At 56.2% G+C, this 27,261-nt stretch overlaps 2 protein-coding genes across 2 annotated transcripts in view; one reads left to right on the top strand and one right to left on the bottom strand.

The window, feature by feature from the left end:
* LOC122546194 (uncharacterized) overlaps positions 1–27,261 on the top strand; it is a 655,534-nt gene that overhangs the window by 480,178 nt on the left and 148,095 nt on the right. The gene's annotated exons all lie outside the window — the stretch shown is intronic.
* Positions 1–27,261, bottom strand: part of scrib (scribble planar cell polarity protein) — a 176,230-nt gene that overhangs the window by 98,860 nt on the left and 50,109 nt on the right. The window contains exons 4-8 of the mRNA XM_087987775.1: positions 25,419–25,508; positions 23,762–23,818; positions 18,629–18,692; positions 1,875–1,949; positions 1,031–1,175 (exon numbers count right to left, since the gene is read on the bottom strand). Of these exons, the coding sequence (XP_087843901.1) occupies positions 1,031–1,175; positions 1,875–1,949; positions 18,629–18,692; positions 23,762–23,818; positions 25,419–25,508 (431 nt within the window). The remainder of the gene's footprint in view (positions 1–1,030; positions 1,176–1,874; positions 1,950–18,628; positions 18,693–23,761; positions 23,819–25,418; positions 25,509–27,261) is intronic.

Raw genomic sequence — 27,261 nt, 5'->3', positions numbered from 1 at the left:
TCGGCATGGACGAGTTGGACCGAAGGGTCTGTTTCCATGCTGTACGATTCTATGAGGCTGTACCATCCCGACCAACAACACCAGAGTACATACTGCTCAGTAACAACCAGCTAACGATTCTAATCCAGTTTCCAGCACTTGGCCCAATGTCTTGTATATCTTGGCATTGCAAGTACTCATCTAAATCCTTCTTCAACGTTCGGTGGATTACTGCCTCGCCTACCTTTACAGGCTGAGAACTCCAGATACCCCACCTCCCCTCTGGGTGAAAGGCTTTTCCTCACATTCCCCTCTATCCCTCCTGTCTCCTCCTTTAAATCCAAAACCTTGGTCATTGAGCCCTCCATCAGGAAAAGCTCCTATCAACACCCCTCTATTTTCTCCATCTCAATCCTGCCCCCCCTCAGTCTCCTCCGCTCCCAGGAAAACAATCCCAGTCTATCCAATTTCCCTTCCTAACTGAAACTCTCCAGCCCAGGCAGCATCCTGGTAAATCTCCTCTGCACCCTGTCCACTGGGTGCAATCACCTCCATCCTGGACTGCGGATTCAGAACTGCACACGTTGGCTGTTGCCTAACCAATATTTAATACGGTGCCTCCCTGCTCTGAAACTCCATCCTTCAGTTAATAATGACGACTATCCCATATGCCTCCTTCACCACTTTATCCACCTTCCTGTGATACCTGAAGGAGGATCCCTCTGACCAGTGGGGATTCCCTGGGTCCTACCTTTCATCACATACCCCCTTGCCTTGCTTGTCCTGTCCAAGTGCATCACATCACACTTATCTGTACTGAATTCGGTTTAACACTGATCAGCCCATCTATATCCCCCTGCAATCTAAACATAATCTCCTTACAACTTACTACCCACTAATTTCCAGATGATCCTCAAACTTACTCATCTCCCCTTTTCTCTCACCGCCTCCCAACCCCTCAGCCCTCCCCCGAACCAAGAGTCCCTGCAGCCGGTGTCTCGGTATCAGGAGCCCACTCACAGCCCTGGGGGTGTGCGTACACTGCACCTACCAATGCCATCTGGTATGGATTCCAGAGGATTCTGGGAGAGGAGAAGGTCAGTCAATGCCACCAGTCCACTGATCTCATTGGGGAGCGTCTCAAGTTTGTTTTCTGAAACATCGAGGCACACCAGGCGTCTCAGGTTTCCCAGCTCCTACAATACGGAACAGCGCAGGAATCATAATCCACAAACCTGACACAGTCCTGTATCAATCCCAAAACCAATCCCACTGCTCCCCCCCCCCGTAGCCCTGTATCAATCCCAAAACTAATTCCCCACCTCACTCTCTCCCTATAGCCCTGTATCAATCCCCAAACTAATCCCACTGCCCCGCGCTCTCCCCATAGCCCTGTATCAATCCCCAAACTAATCCCACTGCCCCGCTCTCTCCCCATAGCCCTGTATCAATCCCCAAACTAATCCCACAGCCCCGCTCTCTCCCCATAGCCCTGTATCAATCCCCAAACTAATCCCTCTGCCCCGCTCTCTCCCCATAGCCCTGTATCAATCTCCAGACTAATCTCACTGCCCCACTCTCTCCCCATAGCCCTGTAACAATCCCCAAACTAATCCCACTGCCCCGCTCTCTCCCCATAGCCCTGTATCAATCCCCAAACTAATCCCACTGCCCCGCTCTCTCCCCATAGCCCTGTATCAATCCCCAAACTAATCCCACAGCCCCGCTCTCTCCCCATAGCCCTGTATCAATCCCCAAACTAATCCCACTGCCCCGCTCTCGACCCATAGCCCTGTATCAATCTCCAGACTAACCCAACAATGCTGTCTGCCTGTAGCCTGCTTTATTCCATTGAAACCCCAAACCCTCTGAGGTTGGGAGCCCTCATGTCTTACCGGGGGAAGCGCAGTAAGTTGGTTCCTGTCTAACCAGAGTTCACGTAAATTTGGCAGAGCTCCAAGTGTGTCCGGCTGCAAAACAAGGAACTGAAGTGAGCCACTGTCATACAGTAAGGTATAAACAGCAAACTGAATCAAGCTTTAGATCAAAGGGACAAGGAACACAGACCGGAGCCGTAACCCTGACCCCGACCGTACCCAGCCCACCCCGTGACCCCGACCCATACCGTACCCAGCCCGCCCCGTGACCCCGACCCCTACCGTACCCAGCCCGCCCCGTGACCCTGACCCCAACCGTACCCAGCCCGCCCCGTGACCCCGGCCGTACCCAGCCCGCACCGTGACCCCGGCCGTACCCAGCCCGCACCGTGACCCCGACCGTACCCAGCCCGCCCCGTGACCCCGACCGTACCCAGCCCGCCCCGTGACCCCGGCCGTACCCAGCCCGCCCCGTGACCCTGACCCCGACCGTACCCAACCCGCCCCGTGACCCCGGCCGTACCCAACCCGCCCCGTGACCCCGACCGTACCCAGCCCGCCCCGTGACCCCGACCGTACCCAGCCCGCCCCGTGACCCCGACCGTACCCAGCCCGCCTCGTGACTCCGACCCCGACCGTACCCAGCCCGCCCCGTGACCCCGACCGTACCCAGCCCGCCCCGTGACCCCGACCGTACCCAGCCCGCCCCGTGACCCTGACCCCGACCGTACCCAGCCCGCCCCGTGACCCCGGCCGTACCGAGCCCGCCTCGTGACCGTGACCCCGACCGTACCCAGCCCGCCCCGTGACCCCGACCGTACCGAGCCCGCCTCGTGACTCCGACCCCGACCGTACCCAGCCCGCCCCGTGACCCCGGCCGTACCCAGCCCGCCCCGTGACCCCGACAGTACCGAGCCCGCCTCGTGACTCCGATCCCGACCGTACCCAGCCCGCCCCGTGACCCCGGCCGTACCCAGCCCGCCTCGTGACTCCGACCCCGACCGTACCCACCTCGTGACTCCGACCCCGACCGTACCCAGCCCGCCCCGTGACCCCGGCCGTACCCAGCCCGCCTCGTGACTCCGACCCCGACCGTACCCACCTCGTGACTCCGACCCCGACCGTACCCAGCCCGCCCCGTGACCCCGACCGTACCCAGCCCGCCCCGTGACCCCGACCGTACCCAGCCCGCCCCGTGACCCCGACCGTACCCAGCCCACCCCGTGACCCCGACCGTACCCAGCCCGCCCCGTGACCCCGACCGTACCCAGCCCGCCTCGTGACCCCGACCGTACCCAGCCCGCCCAGTGACCCCGACCTCGACCGTACCCAGCCCGCCTCCTGACCCCGACCGTACCCAGCCCGCCCCGTGACCCCGACCCCGACCGTACCCAGCCCGCCCCGTGACCCTGACCCCGACCGTACCCAGCCCGCCCCGTGGCCCTGACCCCGACCGTACCCAGTCCGCCCCGTGACCCTGACCCTGACCGCACCCAGTCCGCCCCTTGACCCTGACCGTGACCCCGACCGTACCCAGCCCGCTCCGTCACCCTGACCCCGACCGTACCCAGTCCGCCCCTTGACCCTGACCGTGACCCCGACCGTACCCAGTCCGCCCCGTGACCCTGACCCCGACCATACCCAGCCCGCCCCGTGACCCCGACCGTACCCAGTCCGCCCCGTGACCCCGACCCCGACCCCGACCGTACCCAGCCCGCCCCGTGACCCTGACCCTGACCGCACCCAGTCCGCCCCTTGACCCTGACCGTGACCCCGACCGTACCCAGCCCGTTCCGTCACCCTGACCCCGACCGTACCCAGTCCGCCCCTTGACCCTGACCCTGACCCCGACCGTACCCAGTCCGCCCCTTGACCCTGACCCTGACCCCGACCGTACCCAACCCGCTCCGTCACCCTGACCCCGACCGTAACCAGTCCGCCCCTTGACCCTGACCGTGACTCCGACCATACCCAGCCCGCCCCGTGACCCTGACCCCGATCGTACCCAGCCCGACCCGTGACCCTGACCCCGACCGTACCCAGCCCGCCCAGTGACCCGGACCCCGACCGTAACCATCCGCCCCTTGACCCTGACCGTGACCCCGACCGCACCGGGTCCGCCCCGTGAACCAGACCCTGACCCCGACCTTACCCAGTCCGCTCCATGACCCTGACCCCGACCGTACCCATCCCGCCCCGTGACCCTGACCCCGACCGTACCCAGTCCGCCCCGTGACCCTGACCCTGACCCCGACCGTACCCAGCCCGCCCCGTGACCCTGACCCCGACCGTACCCAGTCCGCCCCGTGACCCTGACCGTACCCAGCCCGCCCCGTGACCCTGACCCCGACCGTACCCAGCCCGTCCCGTGACCCTGACCGTACCCAGTCCGCCCCGTGACCCTGACCCCGACCGTACCCAGCCCGCCCCGTGACCCTGACCCCGACCGTACCCAGCCCGCCCCGTGACCCCGACCCCGACCCCGACCGTACCCAGCCCGCCCCGTGACCCTGACCGTGACCCCGACCGTACCCAGCCCGTTCCGTCACCCTGACCCCGACCGTACCCAGTCCGCCCCTTGACCCTGACCCTGACCCCGACCGTACCCAGTCCGCCCCTTGACCCTGACCCTGACCGTACCCAACCCGCTCCGTCACCCTGACCCCGACCGTAACCAGTCCGCCCCTTGACCCTGACCGTGACTCCGACCATACCCAGCCCGCCCCGTGACCCTGACCCCGATCGTACCCAGCCCGACCCGTGACCCTGACCCCGACCGTACCCAGCCCGCCCAGTGACCCGGACCCCGACCGTAACCATCCGCCCCTTGACCCTGACCGTGACCCCGACCGCACCGGGTCCGCCCCGTGAACCAGACCCTGACCCCGACCTTACCCAGTCCGCTCCATGACCCTGACCCCGACCGTACCCAGCCCGCCCCGTGACCCCGACCGTACCCAGTCCGCCCCGTGACCCTGACCCCGACCGTACCCAGCCCGCCCCGTGACCCTGACCCCGACCGTACCCAGTCCGCCCCGTGACCCTGACCGTACCCAGCCCGCCCCGTGACCCTGACCCCGACCGTACCCAGCCCGTCCCGTGACCCTGACCGTACCCAGTCCGCCCCGTGACCCTGACCCTGACCGTACCCAGCCCGCCCCGTGACCCTGACCCCGACCGTACCTTGCCCGCCCTGTGACCCTGACCCCGACCGAACCCAGCCCGCCCCGTGACCCTGACCGAACCCAGCCCGCCCCGTGACCCTGACCCCGACCGTACCCAGCCCGCCCCGTGACCCTGACCCCGACCGTACCCAGCCCGCCCCGTGACCCTGACCCCGACCGTACCCAGCCCGCCCCGTGACCCTGACCCCGACCGTACCCAGCCCGCCCCGTGACCCTGACCCCGACCGTACCCTGCCCGCCCCGTGACCCTGACCACGACCGTACCCAGACCGCCCCGTGACCCTGACCACGACCGTACCCAGCCCGCCCCGTGACCCTGACCCCGACCGTACCCTGCCCGCCCCGTGACCCTGACCCCGACCGTACCCAGCCCGCCCCGTGACCCTGACCCCGACCGTACCCTGCCCGCCCCGTGACCCTGACCCCGACCGTACCCAGCCCGCCCCGTGACCCTGACCCCGACCGCACCCAGCCGGCCCCGTGACCCTGACCCCGACCGTACCCAGCCCGCCCCGTGACCCGGACCCCGACCGTACCCAGCCCGCCCCGTGACCCTGACCCCGACCGTACCCAGCCCGCCCCGTGACCCTGACCCCGACCGTACTCAGCCCGCCCCGTGACCCTGACTGTACCCAGTCCGCCCCGTGACCCTGACCCTGACCCCGACCGTACCCAGCCCGCCCCGTGACCCTGACCCCGACCGTACCCATCCCGCCCCGTGACCCTGACCCCGACCGTACCCAGCCGGCCCCGTGACAAGGAACTGAAGTGAGCCACTGTCATACAGTAAGGTATAAACAGCAAACTGAATCAAGCTTTAGATCAAAGGGACAAGGAACACATACCGTACCCAGCCCGCCCCGTGACCCCGACCCCTACCGTACCCAGCCCGCCCCGTGACCCTGACCCCAACCGTACCCAGCCCGCCCCGTGACCCCGGCCGTACCCAGCCCGCACCGTGACCCCGACCGTACCCAGCCCGCCCCGTGACCCCGACCGTACCCAGCCCGCCCCGTGACCCCGGCCGTACCCAGCCCGCCCCGTGACCCCGGCCGTACCCAGCCCGCCCCGTGACCCTGACCCCGACCGTACCCAACCCGCCCCGTGACCCCGGCCGTACCCAACCCGCCCCGTGACCCCGGCCGTACCCAGCCCGCCCCGTGACCCCGACCGTACCCAGCCCGCCCCGTGACCCCGACCGTACCCAGCCCGCCCCGTGACCCCGACCCCGACCGTACCCAGCCCGCCCCGTGACCCCGACCGTACCCAGCCCGCCCCGTGACCCCGGCCGTACCCAGCCCGCCCCGTGACCCCGACAGTACCGAGCCCGCCTCGTGACTCCGATCCCGACCGTACCCAGCCCGCCCCGTGACCCCGGCCGTACCCAGCCCGCCTCGTGACTCCGACCCCGACCGTACCCACCTCGTGACTCCGACCCCGACCGTACCCAGCCCGCCCCGTGACCCCGGCCGTACCCAGCCCGCCTCGTGACTCCGACCCCGACCGTACCCACCTCGTGACTCCGACCCCGACCGTACCCAGCCCGCCCCGTGACCCCGACCGTACCCAGCCCGCCCCGTGACCCTGACCCCGACCGTACCCAGCCCGCCCCGTGACCCCGACCGTACCCAGCCCGCCCCGTGACCCCGACCGTACCCAGCCCACCCCGTGACCCCGACCGTACCCAGCCCGCCCCGTGACCCCGACCGTACCCAGCCCGCCTCGTGACCCCGACCGTACCCAGCCCGCCCAGTGACCCCGACCTCGACCGTACCCAGCCCGCCTCGTGACCCCGACCGTACCCAGCCCGCCCCGTGACCCCGACCCCGACCGTACCCAGCCCGCCCCGTGACCCTGACCCCGACCGTACCCAGCCCGCCCCGTGGCCCTGACCCCGACCATACCCAGCCCGCCCCGTGACCCTGACCCCGACCGTACTCAGCCCGCCCCGTGACCCTGACTGTACCCAGTCCGCCCCGTGACCCTGACCCTGACCCCGACCGTACCCAGCCCGCCCCGTGACCCTGACCCCGACCGTACCCAGCCCGCCCCGTGACCCTGACCCCGACCGTACCCAGCCCGCCCCGTGACCCTGACCCCGACCGTACCCTGCCCGCCCCGTGACCCTGACCACGACCGTACCCAGACCGCCCCGTGACCCTGACCACGACCGTACCCAGCCCGCCCCGTGACCCTGACCCCGACCGTACCCTGCCCGCCCCGTGACCCTGACCCCGACCGTACCCAGCCCGCCCCGTGACCCTGACCCCGACCGTACCCTGCCCGCCCCGTGACCCTGACCCCGACCGTACCCAGCCCGCCCCGTGACCCTGACCCCGACCGCACCCAGCCGGCCCCGTGACCCTGACCCCGACCGTACCCAGCCCGCCCCGTGACCCGGACCCCGACCGTACCCAGCCCGCCCCGTGACCCTGACCCCGACAGTACCCAGCCCGCCCCGTGACCCTGACCCCGACCGTACTCAGCCCGCCCCGTGACCCTGACTGTACCCAGTCCGCCCCGTGACCCTGACCCTGACCCCGACCGTACCCAGCCCGCCCCGTGACCCTGACCCCGACCGTACCCATCCCGCCCCGTGACCCTGACCCCGACCGTACCCAGCCGGCCCCGTGACAAGGAACTGAAGTGAGCCACTGTCATACAGTAAGGTATAAACAGCAAACTGAATCAAGCTTTAGATCAAAGGGACAAGGAACACATACCGTACCCAGCCCGCCCCGTGACCCCGACCCCTACCGTACCCAGCCCGCCCCGTGACCCTGACCCCAACCGTACCCAGCCCGCCCCGTGACCCCGGCCGTACCCAGCCCGCACCGTGACCCCGACCGTACCCAGCCCGCCCCGTGACCCCGACCGTACCCAGCCCGCCCCGTGACCCCGGCCGTACCCAGCCCGCCCCGTGACCCCGGCCGTACCCAGCCCGCCCCGTGACCCTGACCCCGACCGTACCCAACCCGCCCCGTGACCCCGGCCGTACCCAACCCGCCCCGTGACCCCGGCCGTACCCAGCCCGCCCCGTGACCCCGACCGTACCCAGCCCGCCCCGTGACCCCGACCGTACCCAGCCCGCCCCGTGACCCCGACCCCGACCGTACCCAGCCCGCCCCGTGACCCCGACCGTACCCAGCCCGCCCCGTGACCCCGGCCGTACCCAGCCCGCCCCGTGACCCCGACAGTACCGAGCCCGCCTCGTGACTCCGATCCCGACCGTACCCAGCCCGCCCCGTGACCCCGGCCGTACCCAGCCCGCCTCGTGACTCCGACCCCGACCGTACCCACCTCGTGACTCCGACCCCGACCGTACCCAGCCCGCCCCGTGACCCCGACCGTACCCAGCCCGCCCCGTGACCCTGACCCCGACCGTACCCAGCCCGCCCCGTGACCCCGACCGTACCCAGCCCGCCCCGTGACCCCGACCGTACCCAGCCCACCCCGTGACCCCGACCGTACCCAGCCCGCCCCGTGACCCCGACCGTACCCAGCCCGCCCAGTGACCCCGACCCCGACCGTACCCAGCCCGCCTCGTGAACCCGACCGTACCCAGCCCGCCTCGTGACCCCGACCGTACCCAGCCCGCCCAGTGACCCCGACCTCGACCGTACCCAGCCCGCCTCGTGACCCCGACCGTACCCAGCCCGCCCCGTGACCCCGACCCCGACCGTACCCAGCCCGCCCCGTGACCCTGACCCCGACCGTACCCAGCCCGCCCCGTGGCCCTGACCCCGACCATACCCAGCCCGCCCCGTGACCCTGACCCCGACCGTACTCAGCCCGCCCCGTGACCCTGACTGTACCCAGTCCGCCCCGTGACCCTGACCCTGACCCCGACCGTACCCAGCCCGCCCCGTGACCCTGACCCCGACCGTACCCAGCCCGCCCCGTGACCCTGACCCCGACCGTACCCAGCCCGCCCCGTGACCCTGACCCTGACCGTACCCAGCCCGCCCCGTGACCCTGACCGTACCCAGCCCGCCCTGTGACCCTGACCCCGACCGTACCCAGCCCGCCCCGTGACCCTGACCCCGACCGTACCCATCCCGCCCCGTGACCCTGACCCCGACCGTACCCAGCCGGCCCCGTGACCCTGACCCCGACCGTACCCAGTCCGCCCCGTGACCCTGACCCCGACCGTACCCAGTCCGCCCCGTGACCCTGACCCCGACCGTACCCAGCCCGCCCAGTGACCCCGACCGTACCCAGTCCACCCAGTGTCCCTGACCCCGACCGTACCCAGCCCGCCCCGTGACCCTGACCCCGACCGTACCCAGCCCGCCCCGTGACCCTGACCCCGACCGTACCCAGCCCGCCCCGTGACCCTGACCCCGACCGTACCCAGCCCGCCCCGTGACCCTGACCCCGACCGTACCCAGCCCGCCCCGTGACCCTGACCCCGACCGTACCCAGCCCGCCCCGTGACCCTGACCCCGACCGTACCCAGCCCGCCCAGTGACCCTGACCCCGACCGTACCCAGCCCGCCCCGTGACCCTGACCCCGACCGTACCCAGCCCGCCCCGTGACCCTGACCCCGACCGTACCCAGCCCACCCCGTGACCCTGACCGTACCCAACCCGCCCCGTGACCCTGATCCCGACCATATCCAGCCCGCCCCGTGACCCTGACCGTACCCAGCCCGCCCCGTGACCCTGACCCCGACCGTACCCAATCCGCCCCGTGACCCTGACCCCGACCGTACCCAGCCCGCCCCGTGACCCTGACCATGACCGTACCCAGCCCGTCCCTTGACCCTGACCCCGACCGTACCCAGTCCGCCTCGTGGCCCTGACTGTACCCAGCCCGCCCTTTGACCCTGATCCCGACCGTACCCAGTCCACCCCGTGTCCCTGACCCTGACCCCGACCGTACCCAGTTCGCCCTGTGACCCTGACCCCGACCGTACCCAGCCCGCCCGGTGACTCTGACCCCGATCCTACCCAGTCCGCCCTTTGACCCTGACCCCGACCGTACCCAGCCCGCCCCGTGACCCTGACCCCGACCGTACCCAGCCCGCCCCGTGACCCTGACCCCGACCGTACCCAGCCCGCCCCGTGACCCTGACCCTGACCGTACCCAGCCCGCCCCGTGACCCTGACCGTACCCAGCCCGCCCTGTGACCCTGACCCCGACCGTACCCAGCCCGCCCCGTGACCCTGACCCCGACCGTACCCATCCCGCCCCGTGACCCTGACCCCGACCGTACCCATCCCGCCCCGTGACCCTGACCCCGACCGTACCCAGCCGGCCCCGTGACCCTGACCCCGACCGTACCCAGTCCGCCCCGTGACCCTGACCCCGACCGTACCCAGTCCGCCCCGTGACCCTGACCCCGACCGTACCCAGCCCGCCCAGTGACCCCGACCGTACCCAGTCCACCCAGTGTCCCTGACCCCGACCGTACCCAGCCCGCCCCGTGACCCTGACCCCGACCGTACCCAGCCCGCCCCGTGACCCTGACCCCGACCGTACCCAGCCCGCCCCGTGACCCTGACCCCGACCGTATCCAGCCCGCCCCGTGACCCTGACCCCGACCGTACCCAGCCCGCCCCGTGACCCTGACCCCGACCGTACCCAGCCCGCCCCGTGACCCTGACCCCGACCGTACCCAGCCCGCCCAGTGACCCTGACCCCGACCGTACCCAGCCCGCCCCGTGACCCTGACCCCGACCGTACCCAGCCCGCCCCGTGACCCTGACCCCGACCGTACCCAGCCCACCCCGTGACCCTGACCGTACCCAACCCGCCCCGTGACCCTGATCCCGACCGTATCCAGCCCGCCCCGTGACCCTGACCGTACCCAGCCCGCCCCGTGACCCTGACCCCGACCGTACCCAATCCGCCCCGTGACCCTGACCCCGACCGTACCCAGCCCGCCCCGTGACCCTGACCATGACCGTACCCAGCCCGTCCCTTGACCCTGACCCCGACCGTACCCAGTCCGCCTCGTGGCCCTGACTGTACCCAGCCCGCCCTTTGACCCTGATCCCGACCGTACCCAGTCCACCCCGTGTCCCTGACCCTGACCCCGACCGTACCCAGTTCGCCCTGTGACCCTGACCCCGACCGTACCCAGCCCGCCCGGTGACTCTGACCCCGATCCTACCCAGTCCGCCCTTTGACCCTGACCCCGACCGTACCCAGCCCGCCCCGTGACCCTGACCGTACCCAGTCCACCTCGTGTCCCTGACCCCGACCGTACCCAGTCCGCCCTGTGACCCTGACCCCGACCGTACCCAGCCTGCCCCGTGACCCTGACCCCGACCGTACCCAGCCCGCCCAGTGACCCTGACCCCGACCGTACCCAGTCCGCCCTGTGACCCTGACCGTACCCAGCCCGTCCCTTGACCCTGACCCCGACCGTACCCAGTCCGCCTCGTGGCCCTGACTGTACCCAGCCCGCCCTTTGACCCTGATCCCGACCGTACCCAGTCCACCCCGTGTCCCTGACCCTGACCCCGACCGTACCCAGTTCGCCCTGTGACCCTGACCCCGACCGTACCCAGCCTGCCCGGTGACTCTGACCCCGATCCTACCCAGTCCGCCCTTTGACCCTGACCCCGACCGTACCCAGCCCGCCCCGTGACCCTGACCGTACCCAGTCCACCTCGTGTCCCTGACCCCGACCGTACCCAGTCCGCCCTGTGACCCTGACCCCGACCGTACCCAGCCTGCCCCGTGACCCTGACCCCGACCGTACCCAGCCCGCCCAGTGACCCTGACCCCGACCGTACCCAGTCCGCCCTGTGACCCTGACCGTACCCAGCCCGCCCCGTGACCCTGTCCCCGACCGTACCCAGTCCGCCCTGTGACCCTGACCGTACCCAGCCCGCCCCGTGACCCTGAATGTCCTCAGATGTTTGAGCTTGGTGTAATAAGTGTAACGATGGTGTTGTAGCTGTTACATAGACTTGGTTGAGAGAGGAAAACACTTGGCAGTTTAGATGTTTCACATAGACAGGAATGTGAGAATTGGCAGCATTACTGTGGTGAGGGAGGACACCCTGGGGGCAGAGAGAGGCCATATGGGTGCAGTGCAGGAAATGGGAAGGATGTAACACTTTGATGGGGTTGTATTACAGGCCTCCCAATAGCCAATGGGTCAGAGAGGAACAATTTGTGGTCAGAGATTATTGACAAATGTAACAACAAGTTTGTTGTTTTGGATGAGTGTAACTTCCGCTAGATTGATGGGACTCCATTAGGACCATGGGCTTGGATTGAGGGGAATTTGTTTGGTGTGCCCAGGGTGGTTTCTAAAACAGTATGCGAGTAGTCCAGCTCAGGAAGGGGCAATTCTAGACCTAGTATTGGGGAATGGGCCTGGCCAGGTGATCGATGTTTCAGTGGCGGAGCACCATGGGAACAGTGACCATAATTCAGTACAGTTTACATTACTTATAGATAAAGACAACAGCAGTCCTTGGGTGACAGTATTACCCTGGGGTGAGAGTGACTACCACATTATTACGCAAGTCCTGGGAAATGGAGATTGGGAGCAGCCGTTTGCAGGTGAACCCACATCGGACATGTGGAAATCTTTTCAAGGCCAGTTGATTCGAGTTCAAGACCAGTGAAAATGGAGTTTGGAAAAATCCAAGAACCTTGGCTAAGAGGGATCCTGTAAGTGAAGACAGTTTTCGTAGGGAAGGGCAAAACGTGGCAGCACAGACGTGAAGGGCTGAAGGGCCTGTTCCTGTGTTGTGCTGTTCTTTGCTCTTGGCTGACAAGCCCAACTGAGAGCTTTAGTCAAAAGGAAAAGAGAAGTGTATGTAAGGATTAGGAAACTGAGGACAGACAGAGCCCTCAAAGAATACAGAAATAACAGCAAAGAACTCAAACAAGGGACTGGGGCAAAAGGAGCCCTGAAATGACCTTGGCAAACAGGATTACAGAGAATTCCATGTTCTACATATATAAGGAGCAGGAGGAGGGTCGCCACGGAAAGGGTAGATGCACTCTGACAGAGCAGGGTCTTTATGCACAGAGTCTGAAGAAGTAGGCAAGTCTAAAATTAGGGAGCAGCATGGTGACTCAGTGGTTAGCACTGCAGCCTCACAGCGCCAGGGTCCCAGGTTCGATTCTAGCCTTGGTGACTGACTGTGTGGAGTTTGCACATTCTCCCTGTGTCTGTGTGAGTTTCCTCTGGGTGCTCCGGTTTCTTCCCACAGTCCAAAGATGTGCAGGTCAGGGTGGATTGTCCATGCTAAACTGCCCATAGTGTTAGCTGCATTAGTCAGAGGGAAGTGGGTCTGGGTGGGTTACTCTTCGGAGGATCGGTGTGGACTGGTTGGGCCAAATGGGCTGTTTCCACACTGTAGGGAGACTAATCTCGAATGAATAATCTACATTGTTATTCCCAAAGGAGAAGGACAGAGCCAGAAACTCAGAGAACATGGAAACAGGCCCTGCAGCCCAACTCATCCATAACAGGCAGGTTTCCGAAACGGAAATGGTCCCATTTGCCTGCATTTGGCCCATATCCCTTGAAACCTTTCCAATCCATGTACCTGTCCAAATGTCTTTTAAAACGTTGCAATCGTACCACCTTCTACCATTTCCTCTGGTAGCTCATTCCACATACACACCATCGTTTGGATGAAAACGTTGCCCCCAAGGTCCTTTTCAAAACTTTCCCCTCTGTTTTTCGAGCCCTCTCCAATTTAATAATATCATTCCTGTAGCACAGTGAGCAGGATTGCTCATCCTACTCTAGAAGAGGCCTCACCATTGTCATGTACAACCTCAACATGACATCCCAACTCCTTCCCTCAAAGGGCTGAGCGATGAAGGCAAGCATTCTAAATGCCTTCTTAACCACCATGTGGCGCAAATTTCAGAGAACTCCTAGGTATCTGTTTTACAACATTAACATTAATTGTAAAGTCCTGTCCTAGTTTGTCTTACCAAACTGGAGTCTTCACTCCAAATGGACACTTTAGACCTAGTTATTTCTCTTGGTTCATCCCTTGCACCTTACATGTTTATAAACACCTTTGTATTTTCCATTACTTTATTCACCAGCACTTTTTCACATCCTCTCTTTGTGCTCGGAATCTCATCTTTAAGTAACCTCCTGGATTTTCTCTGTTCCTCTAGGGCATCCCTATTAAAGTTCACAGTTGTGAAGACGTATCAGTGGATTCCCAACATTCAGGGTTTTCTCTCCACATATGCTGCCAGGCAGCAGCAATTCACATTTTTGTTTATCCCAGTTTATTTAGTCCCTCATTGTTGGGGAAATCACTCCAGCCGGGCACCATTCTCTACGCTGTCTCTAATGCAATCATATTCTTCTGACAGTGCAATGACCAGAACTGCACACAGTACTCCAGCTGGGGCCCAAATGATGTTACATGCAGCTCCAACATATCCTCCCTGTTCTTATATTCAATGCCCTGTCTAATACAGGCACCTCTCCCACATAAACACCTTATCCATCTGTCCTGTTGTCTTCAACGAGCTGTGGACATGCACACCAAGGTCTCTCTGATCCTCTGTACATTCTCAGGTTCTTTCATATTTCACACCAAAGTATCAGTGAATCAAATGATTAAAGACTCATATCTGAAATGGTGAGGCCTTCTGAAGGAAACCCACATGGATCATCCACATTACCCCATGATGGGCTCATTCATAAAGTCAGGAAGTATGGGATACAGGGAGACTCGGCTATCGGGGTTCAGAATTGGCTGGCTGACAGAAGGCAGAGAGTGGTTGTAGATGGAAAGTATTCTGTCTGGAGGTCAATGTTGAGTTGGGTCCCGCTCTTGGGCCTCTGCTCTTTGTAGTTTTTATAAATGACTTGGATGAGGAGGTTGAGGGGTAGGTTAGTAAATTTGCAGATGACACACAAGTTGGAGGTGCCGTTGATAGTATCGAGGGCTATTGCAGGCTGCAGCGTGACATAGACAGGAGGCAGAGCTGGGCTGACAAATGGCAGATGGAGTTCAACCTGGATAAATGTGAAGTGATGCATTTTGGAAGATCGAACTCGAATGCTGAATATAGGATTAAAGACAGGATTCTTGGTGGAGGAACAGAGGGATCTTGATGTTCAAGTGCATAGATCCCTCAAAGTTGCCACCCAAGTGGATAGGGAAAGCATATGGTGTTTTGGCTTTCATTAACAGGGGGATCAAGTTTAAGAGCCACGAGGGTTTGCTGCAGCTCTACAAGTCCCTGGTGAGACCACACTTGGAATATTGTGTCCAGTTCTGGTTCCCCTATTATAGGAAAGATACAGAGGCTTTGGAGAAGGGTGCAAAGAAGGTTTACCAGGTTGCTGTCTGGACTGGAGGGCTTGCCTTATGAAGACAGGTTGACTAAGCTCAGACGTTTTTCTCTGGAGAGAAGGAGGAAGAGAGGAGACCTGATCGAAGTACACAAGATAATGAGAGGCATGGATAGAGTCAATAGTCAGAGACTTTTCCCCAGGGCAGGATTGACTGGGACGAGGGATCATAGTTTGAAGATATTAGGAGAAAGGTATAGAGGGGACGTCAGAGGTAGGTTTTTTTACGCGGAGAGTTGTGAATGCATGGAATGCGTTGCCAGCGGTGATGGTGGAAACAGAGTCATTGGGGACATTTAAGCAACTGCTGGACATGCACATGGATAGCAGTGAGTTGAGGGGTGTGTAGGTTAAGTTACTATATCTTACATTAGGATTAAACCTCGGCACAGCATGGTGGGCCAAAGGGCCTGTTCTGTGCTGTACTTTTCTATGTTCTAATATTGTTACGAATGCTTCAGCCTGAACTTTTCCGTCATTGAGGATGGGAATATATGTGCATCCTTCTCCTCTAGTGAGTTGTTTAATTGTCCACCACATGCACAACAGGGTGTGGCAGGACTACAGGACTTCGATCTGATCTGTTGGTTGTGGAATCACTTAACTCTGTCTATTTGTTTAAATCAAATATCTCCAACCGAACAATTGGGGCTAAGAGCCAGAACATTGACAATGTGATGTCGGTTTGCTCACTGAGCTGGAAGGTTCGTTTTCAGACGTTTCATCACCATACTAGGTAACATCTTCAGTGAGCCTCCTGATGAAGCATTGGTGGTGCAGCCGGCTTTCTATTTGTGTGTTTGGGTTTCCTTGCGTTGGTGATGTCATTTCCTGTGGTGACAGCATTTCCTATGGTGACGTCATTTCCTATTCTTTTTCTCAGGGATTGGCAAATGGGATCCAAGTCAATGTGTTTGCTGATAGAGATCCAGTTGGAATGCCATGTTTCACGGAATTCTTGTGCGTGTCTCTGTTTGGCTTGTCCTGGGATAGATGTGTTGACCCAGTCATAGAGTCATAGAGATGTACAGCATGGAAACAGACCCTTCGGTCCAACTTGTCCATGCCGACCAGATATCCCAACCCAATCTAGTCCCACCTGCCAGCACTTGGCCCATATCCCTCCAAACCCTTCCTATTCATATACCCATCCAAATGCCTCTTAAATGTTGTAATTGTACCAGTCTCCACCACTTCCTCTGGCAGCTCATTCCATACACGTACCACCCTCTGTGTGAAAAGGTTGTCCCTTAGGTCTCTTTTATATCTTTACCCTCTCACCCTACACATATGCCCTCTAGTTCTGGACTCTCCACCCCCAGGGAGAAGACTTTTCCTATTTACCCTACCCATGCCCCTCAATTTTGTAAACCTCTATAAGGTCACCCCCTCAGCCTCCGACACTCCACGGAAAACAGTCCCAGCCTGTTCAGCCTCTCCCTATAGCTCAAATCCTCAAACCCTGGCAACATCCTTGTAAATCTTTTCTGAACCCTTTCAACTTTCACAACATCTTTCTGATAGGAAGGAGACCAGAATTGCACGCAATATTCCAACAATGGCCTAACCAATGTCCTGTACAGCCGCAACATGACCTCTCAACTCCTGTACTCAATACTCTGACCAATAAAGGAAAGCAGACCAAACGCCTTCTTCACTATCCTATCTACCTGCGACTCCACTTTCAAGGAGCTATGAACCTGCACTCCAAGGTCTGTTTGTTCAGCAACACTCTCTAGGACATTACCATTAAGTGTATAAGTCCTGCTAAGATTTGCTTTCCCAAAATGCAGCACCTCGCATTTATCTGAATTAAACTCCACCTGCCACGTCTCAGCCCATTGGCCCATCTCGTCCAGATCCTGCTGTAATCTGAGGTAACCCTATTCGCTGTCCACTACACCTCCAATTTTGGTGTCATCTGCAAACTTACTAACTGAACCTCTTATGCTTGCATCCAAATCATTTACGTAAATGACAAAAAGTAGAGGACCAAGCACCGATCCTTGTGGCACTCCACTGGTCACAGGCCTCCAGTCTGAAAAACAACCCTCCACCACCACCCTCTGTCTTCTACCTTTGAGCCAGTTCTGTATCCAAATGGCTAGTTCTCCCTGTATTCCATGAGATCTAACCTTGTTAACCAGTCTCCTATGGGGAACGCTGTCGAATGCCTTACTGAAGTCCATACAGATCACATCTACTGCTCTGCCCTCATCGATCCTCTTGGTTACTTCTTCAAAAACTCAATCAAGTTTGTGAGACATGATTTCCCACGCTCAAAGCCATATTGCCTATTCCGAATCAGTCCTTGCCTTTCAAAATACATGTCAAAGTGACGTCCTTCCTCATCCGTATGTAAGGACACTAGTGAGAGTGGGTCATGTCTTTGTGTGGCCAGTTGATGTTCATGTATCCTAGTGGCTAGCTTTCTGCCCGTTTGCCCAATGTAGTGTTTGTTACAGTTCTTGCAAGGAATTCTGTACATGGCATTAGATTTGCTTGTTGTTGTATGGGGTCTTTCAAGTTCATTCACTGCCCTTTTAGCGTGTTAGTGGGCTACCATGATGCCAAGGGGTTGAGTAGTCTGGCAGTCATTTCCGAGATGTCTTTGATGTAGGGGAGAGTGGCGCGTGTTTCTGGTCGTGTTTTGTCGGCTTGTTTGGGTTTGTTGCTGAGAGATCGGTGGATGTGTTCATCGGGTACCCGTTCTTTTTGAATACACATTATAGGTGATTTTCCTCTGCTCTGCGTAGTTCCTCTGTGCTGCAGTGTGTGGTTGCTTCTATAGTTCAGTATTTGGTCCAATATTTGAATATATTGACTGGGACAACACATCCATCCTAGGATGAGACACGCACGAGAATTCCTAGAAGCATGGCATTCCAACCGGAACTCGATCAACAAACACATTGACTTGGACCCCATTTACCACCCTCTGAGAAAAAGAACAGGAAATGACATCACCAACCCAAAGAAACCCAAACACATAAATAAAAAGCAGGAATTACCAACAATGCTTCGCCTGGAGGCTAGCCGAAGATGTTACCTCGTATGGTGACGAAACTCTGAAAATGAACTTTCCAGCTCAGCGAGCAAATCTACATCCAGAACCTCAACATGAGCCACACATCTTCTCAAAACTGATTGATAATGTGAGTTTGTTCCCGGACTACATGTTAAACATGGACTGTGGCGATATGTATGTGTACAGGCATGTGTACCCAGAGGGTCTCATACAGAGCTGGATGCCAGCAACTGAGACAAATCAATTCCTTACCAGCACTTCCAGTTCATTGCTACCAAGATCTAACTCCTCCAGCTTCACCAGGAAAGATAGGGACCTGCAGGACAAACAAAACATTCATCACTCAGAACAGGGAATGGTGCCATCGGCATATCATAGCTGCTCTCTCAGGTAGACAGACAATTGGTGGCAGCTTAACCTGAAGGCCACCATGCCATAGGAGAGGGGACAGCCCTTCATAGTAACCTCAACCGCTGTGCGAATTGAACTCATGCTGTTGGTATCAGTCAGCATTACAAACCAGCCATCCAGCTTGATGAGCTAAATCTGTTCCTCATAACTATTAGAGACCCCGACATAGACAGCAGATACCCACGAGACTCTGGGGCAGAAAGCAGGAACACCTCAAGACACTCATACTGGAGATAACCCCTCACACAGGGAGCAGATACCCACCATGGATCTATGGAATTCTCTGCCCAAGGAAGCAGTAGAGGCAGCTTCATTCAATATATTCCCCTCCCAGTTGGGTGGGTTTTTGTATGGTAGGGGCATTCAGGGTTATGGGGATAATGCAGGTAGGAGGAGCTGAGATGGTGGATATGTCAGCCATGATCTTAATGAATAGCAGAGCAGGCTCAAAGGGCCAAACGGCCTACTCCTGCCTCTATTACTATGAAACTATGAATAAGGACAGGGTGGTAGATTCAGAAATCCTCAAATGACATTTGCAAAGTACTTGGATTTGCGTTTGAAACGCCATAACCACCAGTGCTAAGTCCAATACCAAGAAATGCATTCAGATTGAATGGCTAGTTTTCATAGAGTCATACAGCACGGAACGTGACCTTTCAGCTGATACCCAGTCCATACTGACCATAACCCATCTGAACTAGTCCCAACTACCTGCACCCGGCCCATATCCTTCCAAAACTTTCCTATTCATGAACTTATCCAAATGTCTTTTAAACGTTGTCATTGTTCCTGCATCCACCACTTCCTCTGGCAGTTCATTCCACACACGAACAACAAAAAGTTGTCTCTCATGCCCTTTTTAAAATCTTTTTCATCTCACCTTTAAAATATGCTCCCTAGTCTTGAAATCCCCAATCCTAGGGAAAAGACACCTGCCGTTCACACTATCTATAGCCCTCATGATTTTATAAACCTTTGAGGTCACCAGTATGGACCCACTGGACTGAATGGCCTCATGCCCTCTATTCTAGGGGGAGAAGTAGTGGTCACAGTTTCAAGGCTGTCAGCAGGACAGAGAGGAGTGAGATGAGGAGAAACAGCTTGACTCAGTGTGGTTCGGATTTGGAATGTGCTGCCTGGGAGAGTGGTGGAGGTGGATCTCCACAGAAAAAGAGAGTTGGGTATATAGAGGTGGGACCTCTATAAACAGGATGGTCTACACCTGAACCTGAGGGACACCAGTATCCTTGGCAGGAGGTTTGCTAGTGCTCTTGGGGGGAGGGGGGTTTAAACTAACTCTGCAGGGGCATGGGAACCTAGACTGTAGCTTTAGGGTGCAGCACCTGGAGTGTAGGGAGGTTAGGAACATGGCATCAATCTCAAAGGAGGGTGCCTGTAAACAGGAAAGTGGCTTGAAGTGTGTATACTTCAATGCAAGAAATATACGAAATAAGGTAGGTGAACGTGCAGCGTGGGTTGGTACCTGGGACTTCGATGTTGTGGCTATTACGGAGACATGGGTAGAACAGGGACAGGATTGGCTGTTGCAGATTCCACGGTTTAAATGTTTTAGTAGGGTCAGAGGTGGGGGTAAAAGAGGGGAAGGTGTGGCATTGCTTGTCAAAGATAGTATTACAGCGGTGGAAAGGACGATGGATGAAGACTCGCCATCTAAGGTAGTTTGGGCTGAGGTTAGGAATAGGAAAGGTGAGCTCACCCTGTTAGGAGTTTTTTTTACAGGCCTCCTAATAGTCCTAGAAACGTAGAAGAAAGGATTGCGAGGATGATTCAAGAGAAGAGTGAAAGTAATAGGGTGGTTGTTATGGGGGACTTTAACTTTCCTGATATTGATTGCGAAAGCTATAGCTCTAGTTCGTTAGATGGGTCGGTGTTTGTCCAATGTGTGCAGGAGGGTTTCCTGACACAATATGTAGTTAGGCAAACAAGAGGTGAGGACATACTGGATTTGGTTCTGGGTAACGAACCAGGCCAGGTGTTAGAATTAGAGGTAGGTGAGCACTTTGGGGACAGTGACCACAATTCGGTGACTTTTACTCTAGTGATGGAGAGGGATAAGCGTGCACTGCAGGGCAAGAGTTATAGCTGGGGGCAGGGAAATTATGATGCGGTGAGGCACGACTTAGGATGCGTGGCTTGGAAAAGTAGGCTTCAAGGCAAGGGCTTAATTGATATGTGGAGCTTGTTCAAGGAGCAACTATTGAGTGTCCTTGATAAGTATATACTCGTCAGGCAGGGAGGAAAGGGTCGTGTGAGGGAGCCGTGGTTTAATAAGGAATTGGAATCCCTTGTTAAAGGGAAGAGGGCGGCCTATGTAAAGATGAGGCGTGAAGGTTCAATTGGGGTGATTGAGAGTTATAAGGTAGCCAGGAAGGACCTGAAGAGAGTGCTAAGAGCAGCAAGGGGGGGACATGAAAGGTCCTTAGTTGGTAGGATTAGGGAAAACCCTAAGGCTTTCTATAGATATGTCAGGAATAAAAGAATGACTAGGGTAGGAATAGGTCCAGTCAAGGATAGTAGTGGGAAGTTGCGTGTGGAGGCTAAGAGATTGGGGAGACACTGAATGAATACTTTTCGTCAGTATTCACTCAGGAACAGGACATTGTTGCCGATGTGAATACTGAGTCACAATTAAGTAGAATGAATGGCTTTGAGGTATGTAGGGAAGAGGTGTTGGAAATTCTGAAAAGGGTGAAAATAGATAAGTCCCCTGGGTCCGATGACATTTATCCTAGGATTCTCTGGGAAGCAAGGGAGGAAATTGCAGAGCCATTGGCCTTGATTTTTATGTCCTCATTGTCTACAGGAGTAGTGCCAGAAGACTGGAGGCTAGCAAATGTAGTTCCCTTGTTCAAGAAGGGGAGTAGAGATAACCCTAGTAACTATAGGCCGGTGAGTCTCACTTCTGTTGTGGGCAAAGTCTTAGAGAGAATTGTAAGGGATAGGATTTATGAACATCTGGATAGGAATAATGTGATCAAGGATAGTCAGCATGGTTTTGTGAAGGGCAGGTCGTGCCTCACAAACCTTATTGAATTCTTTGAGAAGGTGACTAAGGAGGTGGATGAGGTGAAAGCGGTAGATGTGGTGTATATGGATTTTAGTAAGGCGTTTGATAAGGTTCCCCATGGTAGGCTACTGCAAAAAATACAGAGGTATGGCATTGAGAGTGAGTTGGAGGTTTGGATTAGGAGTGGGCTGGCTGGAAGAAGACAGAGGGTAGTAGTTGATGGCAAAGGTTCATCTTGGAGTGCCGTCACTAGCGGTGTTCCGCAAGGATCTGTTTTGGGACCATTGCTGTTTGTCATTTTTATAAATGACCTGGAGGAGGGGTTAGAAGGTTGGGTGAGCAAGTTTGCGGATGATACGAAAGTCGGAGGAGTTGTAGACAGTGAGGAAGGATGTGGCAGGTTACAGCGGGATATAGATAAGCTGCAGAACTGGGCAGAAAGGTGGCAAATGGAGTTCAATGTAGCTAAGTGTGAGGTGATTCACTTTGGTAAGAGTAACAAAAAGATGGGGTACTGGGCTAATGGTCGGATACTTGGTAGTGTGGATGGGCAGAGGGATCTTGGTGTCCATGTACACAGATCTTTGAAAGTTGCCACCCAGGTAAATAGTGCGGTGAAGACATATGGCATACTGGCTTTTAATGGTGGAGGAATTGAGTTCCGGAGTCCTGAGATCATGTTGCAGTTGTATAAGACTCTGGTGCGGCCGCACCTGGAGTATTGTGTGCAGTTTTGGTCGCCATACTATAGGAAGGATGTGGAGGCACTGGAACGGGTGCAGCGGAGGTTTACCAGGATGTTGCCTGGTATGGTAGGAAGATCGTATGAGGAAAGGCTGAGGCACTTGGGGTTGTTTTCATTGGAGAAAAGAAGGTTTAGGGTGTCTTGATAGAGGTGTACAAGATGATTAGGGGTTTAGATAGGGTTGACCGTGAGAACCTTTTTCCACGTATGGAGTCAGCTATTACGAGGGGGCATAACTTTAAATTAAGGGGGGGTAGGTATAGGACAGATGTTAGTGGTAGGTTCTTTACTCAGCGAGTTGTGAGTTCATGGAATGCCCTGCCAGTAGCAGTGGTGGACTCTCCCTCTTTTTGGGCATTTAAGCGGGCATTGGATAGGCATATGGAGGATAGTGGGCTAGTGTAGGTTAGGTGGGCTTGGATCGGCGCAACATCGAGGGCCAAAGGGCCTGTACTGCGCTGTATTCTTCTATGTTCTATATTGGAAAGGGATGAAGTTAGAGGGCTACAGAGGTAGGACTGGAGAATGGGACTCGCTGGGGAGTTGTTTTGGAAACTAATACAGGTGCATTGGGTCAAATGGCCTCCTCGTGAAATGTAAAATTCTCAGAATTGAACCTCACTCTTGCTTGACTAGAAACTCCTACAACTTCACAAGGCCCTTATAGATGCACAAGAGCTAATGTGCAGAACCAGGTTATTCTCCCAATGTCTTAGCTAATGCATCGCTGACTCACCAACAAAAGCCCCACTTTCTGAGCATTTCGCCCACATTGCCTGGGAGGTTGCTCTGCACAAATAAGCTGCTTATTTTGAATAAAGGACTGTATTTCACAAAGTACCTCTCTGTTTGTGAAGCTCTTTGGGATCAGTAGGGGAAAGAAATAATTCTATCAGCTGCACTCACCATGACAATAAACTAATCCCAATTAGTTGTAAGCACAGGCATCTGCACACTGCTCATGTCAATGGCTCTCCCTGCAAACATTGAAGGGCTTGTTCATATGTGAAGGGGTCACAGCGTCGGCAGGATAGTGGGTAAGAACCTGAAAAGGAGGTAACAGACTTTCACCCATTAACAGGGAAAGGCTGGACAAGCCAACATGTCGCAGCGAGCACTGAGACAGGCTGGCAATCCAGTGGGTGGGACAGGAAATCTTTATCTGAAAACAACTGCAAGTTATTCAAGAGCTACTCACGTTGGCAGTGCCTTCAACAGGTTCTCGCGAAGTTCCAGTGTCACCAGGTTGGCTAAGCTACAAAACAACAGACAAAGGAACAAGGTTTTCAACCTGAGTAAAGGTAACTGTGCCTGAAGACAGAGCTCACGAGTGTCCTGGGCGATTATGTTACAAGGCAGGACAATGGAAATGCCATGACAGACATTCGAAACAATTTATTAATAACTATCAGGAAAGAGTTTTCCAGTGATTGACAGACTCTGTGGTTAAATAGGGAAACTAAGGTTTGAACTAAATTAAAAGCAGCACTAAATAAATCAGCAAAGGCTATTGGTTGGCCAGACTTCCAAGAATACCAAACCAATTTCACAAAATATTCTTTCAACTTCCTTACCATCTTGAAGGAGAAGAGTAGCAGATATAAGGGAACATCACCATCTACAAGCTCTCCACCATTCTAACACTATCTGGAGTTTAAAATAATACCAGGTGATCTTATTGAACCACTGATCATCTTGAAGGAACTGTGAAGATGTTTCCTCTTGGAAAACTTGAGGGCACAGCTTAAAATTGAAAGGTCTCTTATTTAAATGGAGATGACAGTTTCTCTCTGAGGGTCACCAGTCTGGAGATTTCTCCATGCTGCACAGCACTGGACGCTACACTATCAAGATCTTTTTAGAAATAGTTTTGAACAGGAGTTGAGCTTACTTGGAGATCAGGCAGGTAGTGGAATGAAATTACAGTTTAAAAAAAAAGTTTTGTGATTTACACATGAAAGAAATGAAACTATCATGGTATTCAAACAGATGAAAGGCTTAACAGACAATCAAGGTATAATTTCAGTTACATCACACTGTAAACTCTTGCTATAAATTCTGTGCCTTACAATTGTGTGCTCCACAATCACCTGATGAAGGAGCGACGCTCTGAAAGCTAGTGCTTCCAATTAAACCTGTTGGACTATAACCTGGTGTTCAAGTCATGACTACAGCGAGATCAGCTGTGATCTTAACGGCATGGCTCAGGAGTCACACGACACCAGGTTTGGTCCAACGGGTTTACTTGAAATCTCAAGTTTTCGGAGCACTGCTCCTTTGTCAGGTGAGGTGAAGCACATAGACACAGAATTTATAGGCAAAAAATTCAAAACATCACACAAATGGTGTGAATGGAGTGTTGACAGGCTGAATAAGAAGTCTCCGCAGGTTATTAAGTGTCAGATGGTGTGAGTAAAGTGTCAACAGCTGAATAACAAGCAAAGGGGATGACCTATAATCCAATTAACTGACGGAGAAAGAGCATTTTAAAAAAAACAAATATAAGGTGGTGCTAGAAACAAACCAAATGGCTGGAATAAGCTGACAGGTGTAAGAGCGGCATGCTAATAGCATTGAAGATTGGAACAGGCTGAGGAACTAACTGGCCTGCTGCATGCTGATACAGTCTTATTGACTGGTAAGGCAGACACAGTGGCCCACCAAGAGGCTGATCCCTCTTCCGCAGGCCAATGTGGCTCTGTTGTAAGAAACAGACAGACAGACACATCATGACCATTCTTTCTCTTCCATCCGTGTCACAGAGAGCCTCTGACGAGGCTGCCTCAACGCCACCTCTCTCAGTCTATCTTCAATACATTGCCACCTGTATTTGTCATCAAATCCTGTTCACTTACTTCCCAATGTCATTTGGCAGAGACTGTAGGGAGACGTCATTGAGGGAGAGGTGTGCGAGGATTCGGAGCTGGGTGAACCCATCAGGTAACCTGTAAGACAAACAACGTGAACAACAGGTGAGGGGGTGGGGGATGTAGGGAAAGGTGCTGGTTGCTGTGAGACAGATAGGCCTTTGATAACGAGGTTGAGGGTCGAGATTGTAAAATGGAGTTCAAACCATAACCCGAATAGCCATAACCTCATTGAATTCTCTTTTGAGAAAATGCCAAGCAGGTTAGGACTCTACTCGTACAGTCATAGAGATGTACAGTACGGAAACAGACCCTTCGGTCCAACCCGTCCATGCCGACCAGATATCCCAACCCAATCTAGTCCCACCTGCCAGCACCCGGCCCATATCCCTCCAAACCCTTCCTATTCATATACCCATCCAAATACCTCTTAAATGTTGCAATTGTACCAGCCTCCACCACATCCTCTGGCAGCTCATTCCATACACGTACCACCCTCTGTGTGAAAACTTTGCCCCTTAGGTCTCTTTTATATCTTTACCCTCTCACCCTAAACCTATGCCCTCCAGTTCTAGACTCCCTGACCCCACTTTGTCTATTTATCCTATCCATGCCCCTCATGATTTGGTAAATCTCTATAAGGTCACCCCTCAGCCTCCGACGCTCCAGGGAAAACAGCCCCAGCCTGTTCAGCCTCTCCCTGTAGCTCAGATCCTCCAACCCTGGCAACATCTTTGTAAATCTTTTCTAAACCCTTTCAAGTTTCACAACATCTTTCCGATAGGAAGGAGACCAGAATTGCACGCAATATTCCAACAGTGGCCTAACCAATGTCCTGTACAGCCGCAACATGACCTCCCAACTCCTGTACTCAATACTCTGACCAATAAAGGAAAGCATACCAAATTACTTCTTCACTATCCTGTCTAACTGCCACTCCACTTTCAAGGAGCTATGAACAAAGGTCTCTTTGTTCAGCAACACTCCTGAGGACTGTACCATTAAGTGTATAAGTCCTGCTAAGATTTTCTTTCCCAAAATGCAGCACCTCGCATTTATCTAAATTAAACTCCATCGGCCCATTGGCCCATCTGATCTGAGGTAACCTTCTTCGCTGTCCACTACACCTCCAATTTTGGTACCATCTGTAAACTTACTAACTATACCTCTTATGCTCCCAACCAAATCATTTATATAAATGATGAAAAGTAGAGGACCCAGCACTGATCCTTGTGGCACTCCACTGGTCACAGGCCTCCAGTCTGAAAAACAACCCTCCACCACCACCCTCTGCCTTCTACCTTTGAGCCAGTTCTGTATCCAAATGGCTAGTTCTCCCTGTATTCCGTGAGATCTAACCTTGCTAACCAGTCTCCCATGGGGAACTATGCAGAATGCCTTACTGAAGTCCATACAGATCATATCTACCGCCTGCCCTCATCAATCTTCTTTCATGCTTCTTCAAAAACCTCAATCAAGTTTGTGAGACACGATCTACTCCCTGGAGTTTTGAAGAAGGAGGGATGATGTCATTGAAACATAGAGGATCCTGAAGGGGCTCGACAGGGTCAATGCTGAGAGGATCTTCCCCCTCACGGGCTTTCTAGGATTGGAGGGCATAGTCTCAGAATAAAGAGGCACCAGCGGGACTGAGCGAAAGAGGAATTTTTTTCTCTCACAGAGTTAAGAGTCTTGCCAAAGAGAGCTGGGAGGGGCAGAGTCTTTGTGTATATCTCAGGCTGAAATAGATAGATTTGTGATCTGTCAGGGAATTAATGGTTACAGGGAAAGAGTAGGAGAGTGGACCTGGAGAGAGTTGGATCAGCCACAA

Source organism: Chiloscyllium plagiosum, unplaced genomic scaffold (assembly GCF_037043375.1).
Source record: "Chiloscyllium plagiosum isolate Xiang-an unplaced genomic scaffold, Cpla_swu_hap1 HiC_scaffold_5, whole genome shotgun sequence".
Taxonomy (NCBI): domain Eukaryota; kingdom Metazoa; phylum Chordata; class Chondrichthyes; order Orectolobiformes; family Hemiscylliidae; genus Chiloscyllium; species Chiloscyllium plagiosum.
This window is presented reverse-complemented; position numbering and strand designations above follow the sequence as displayed.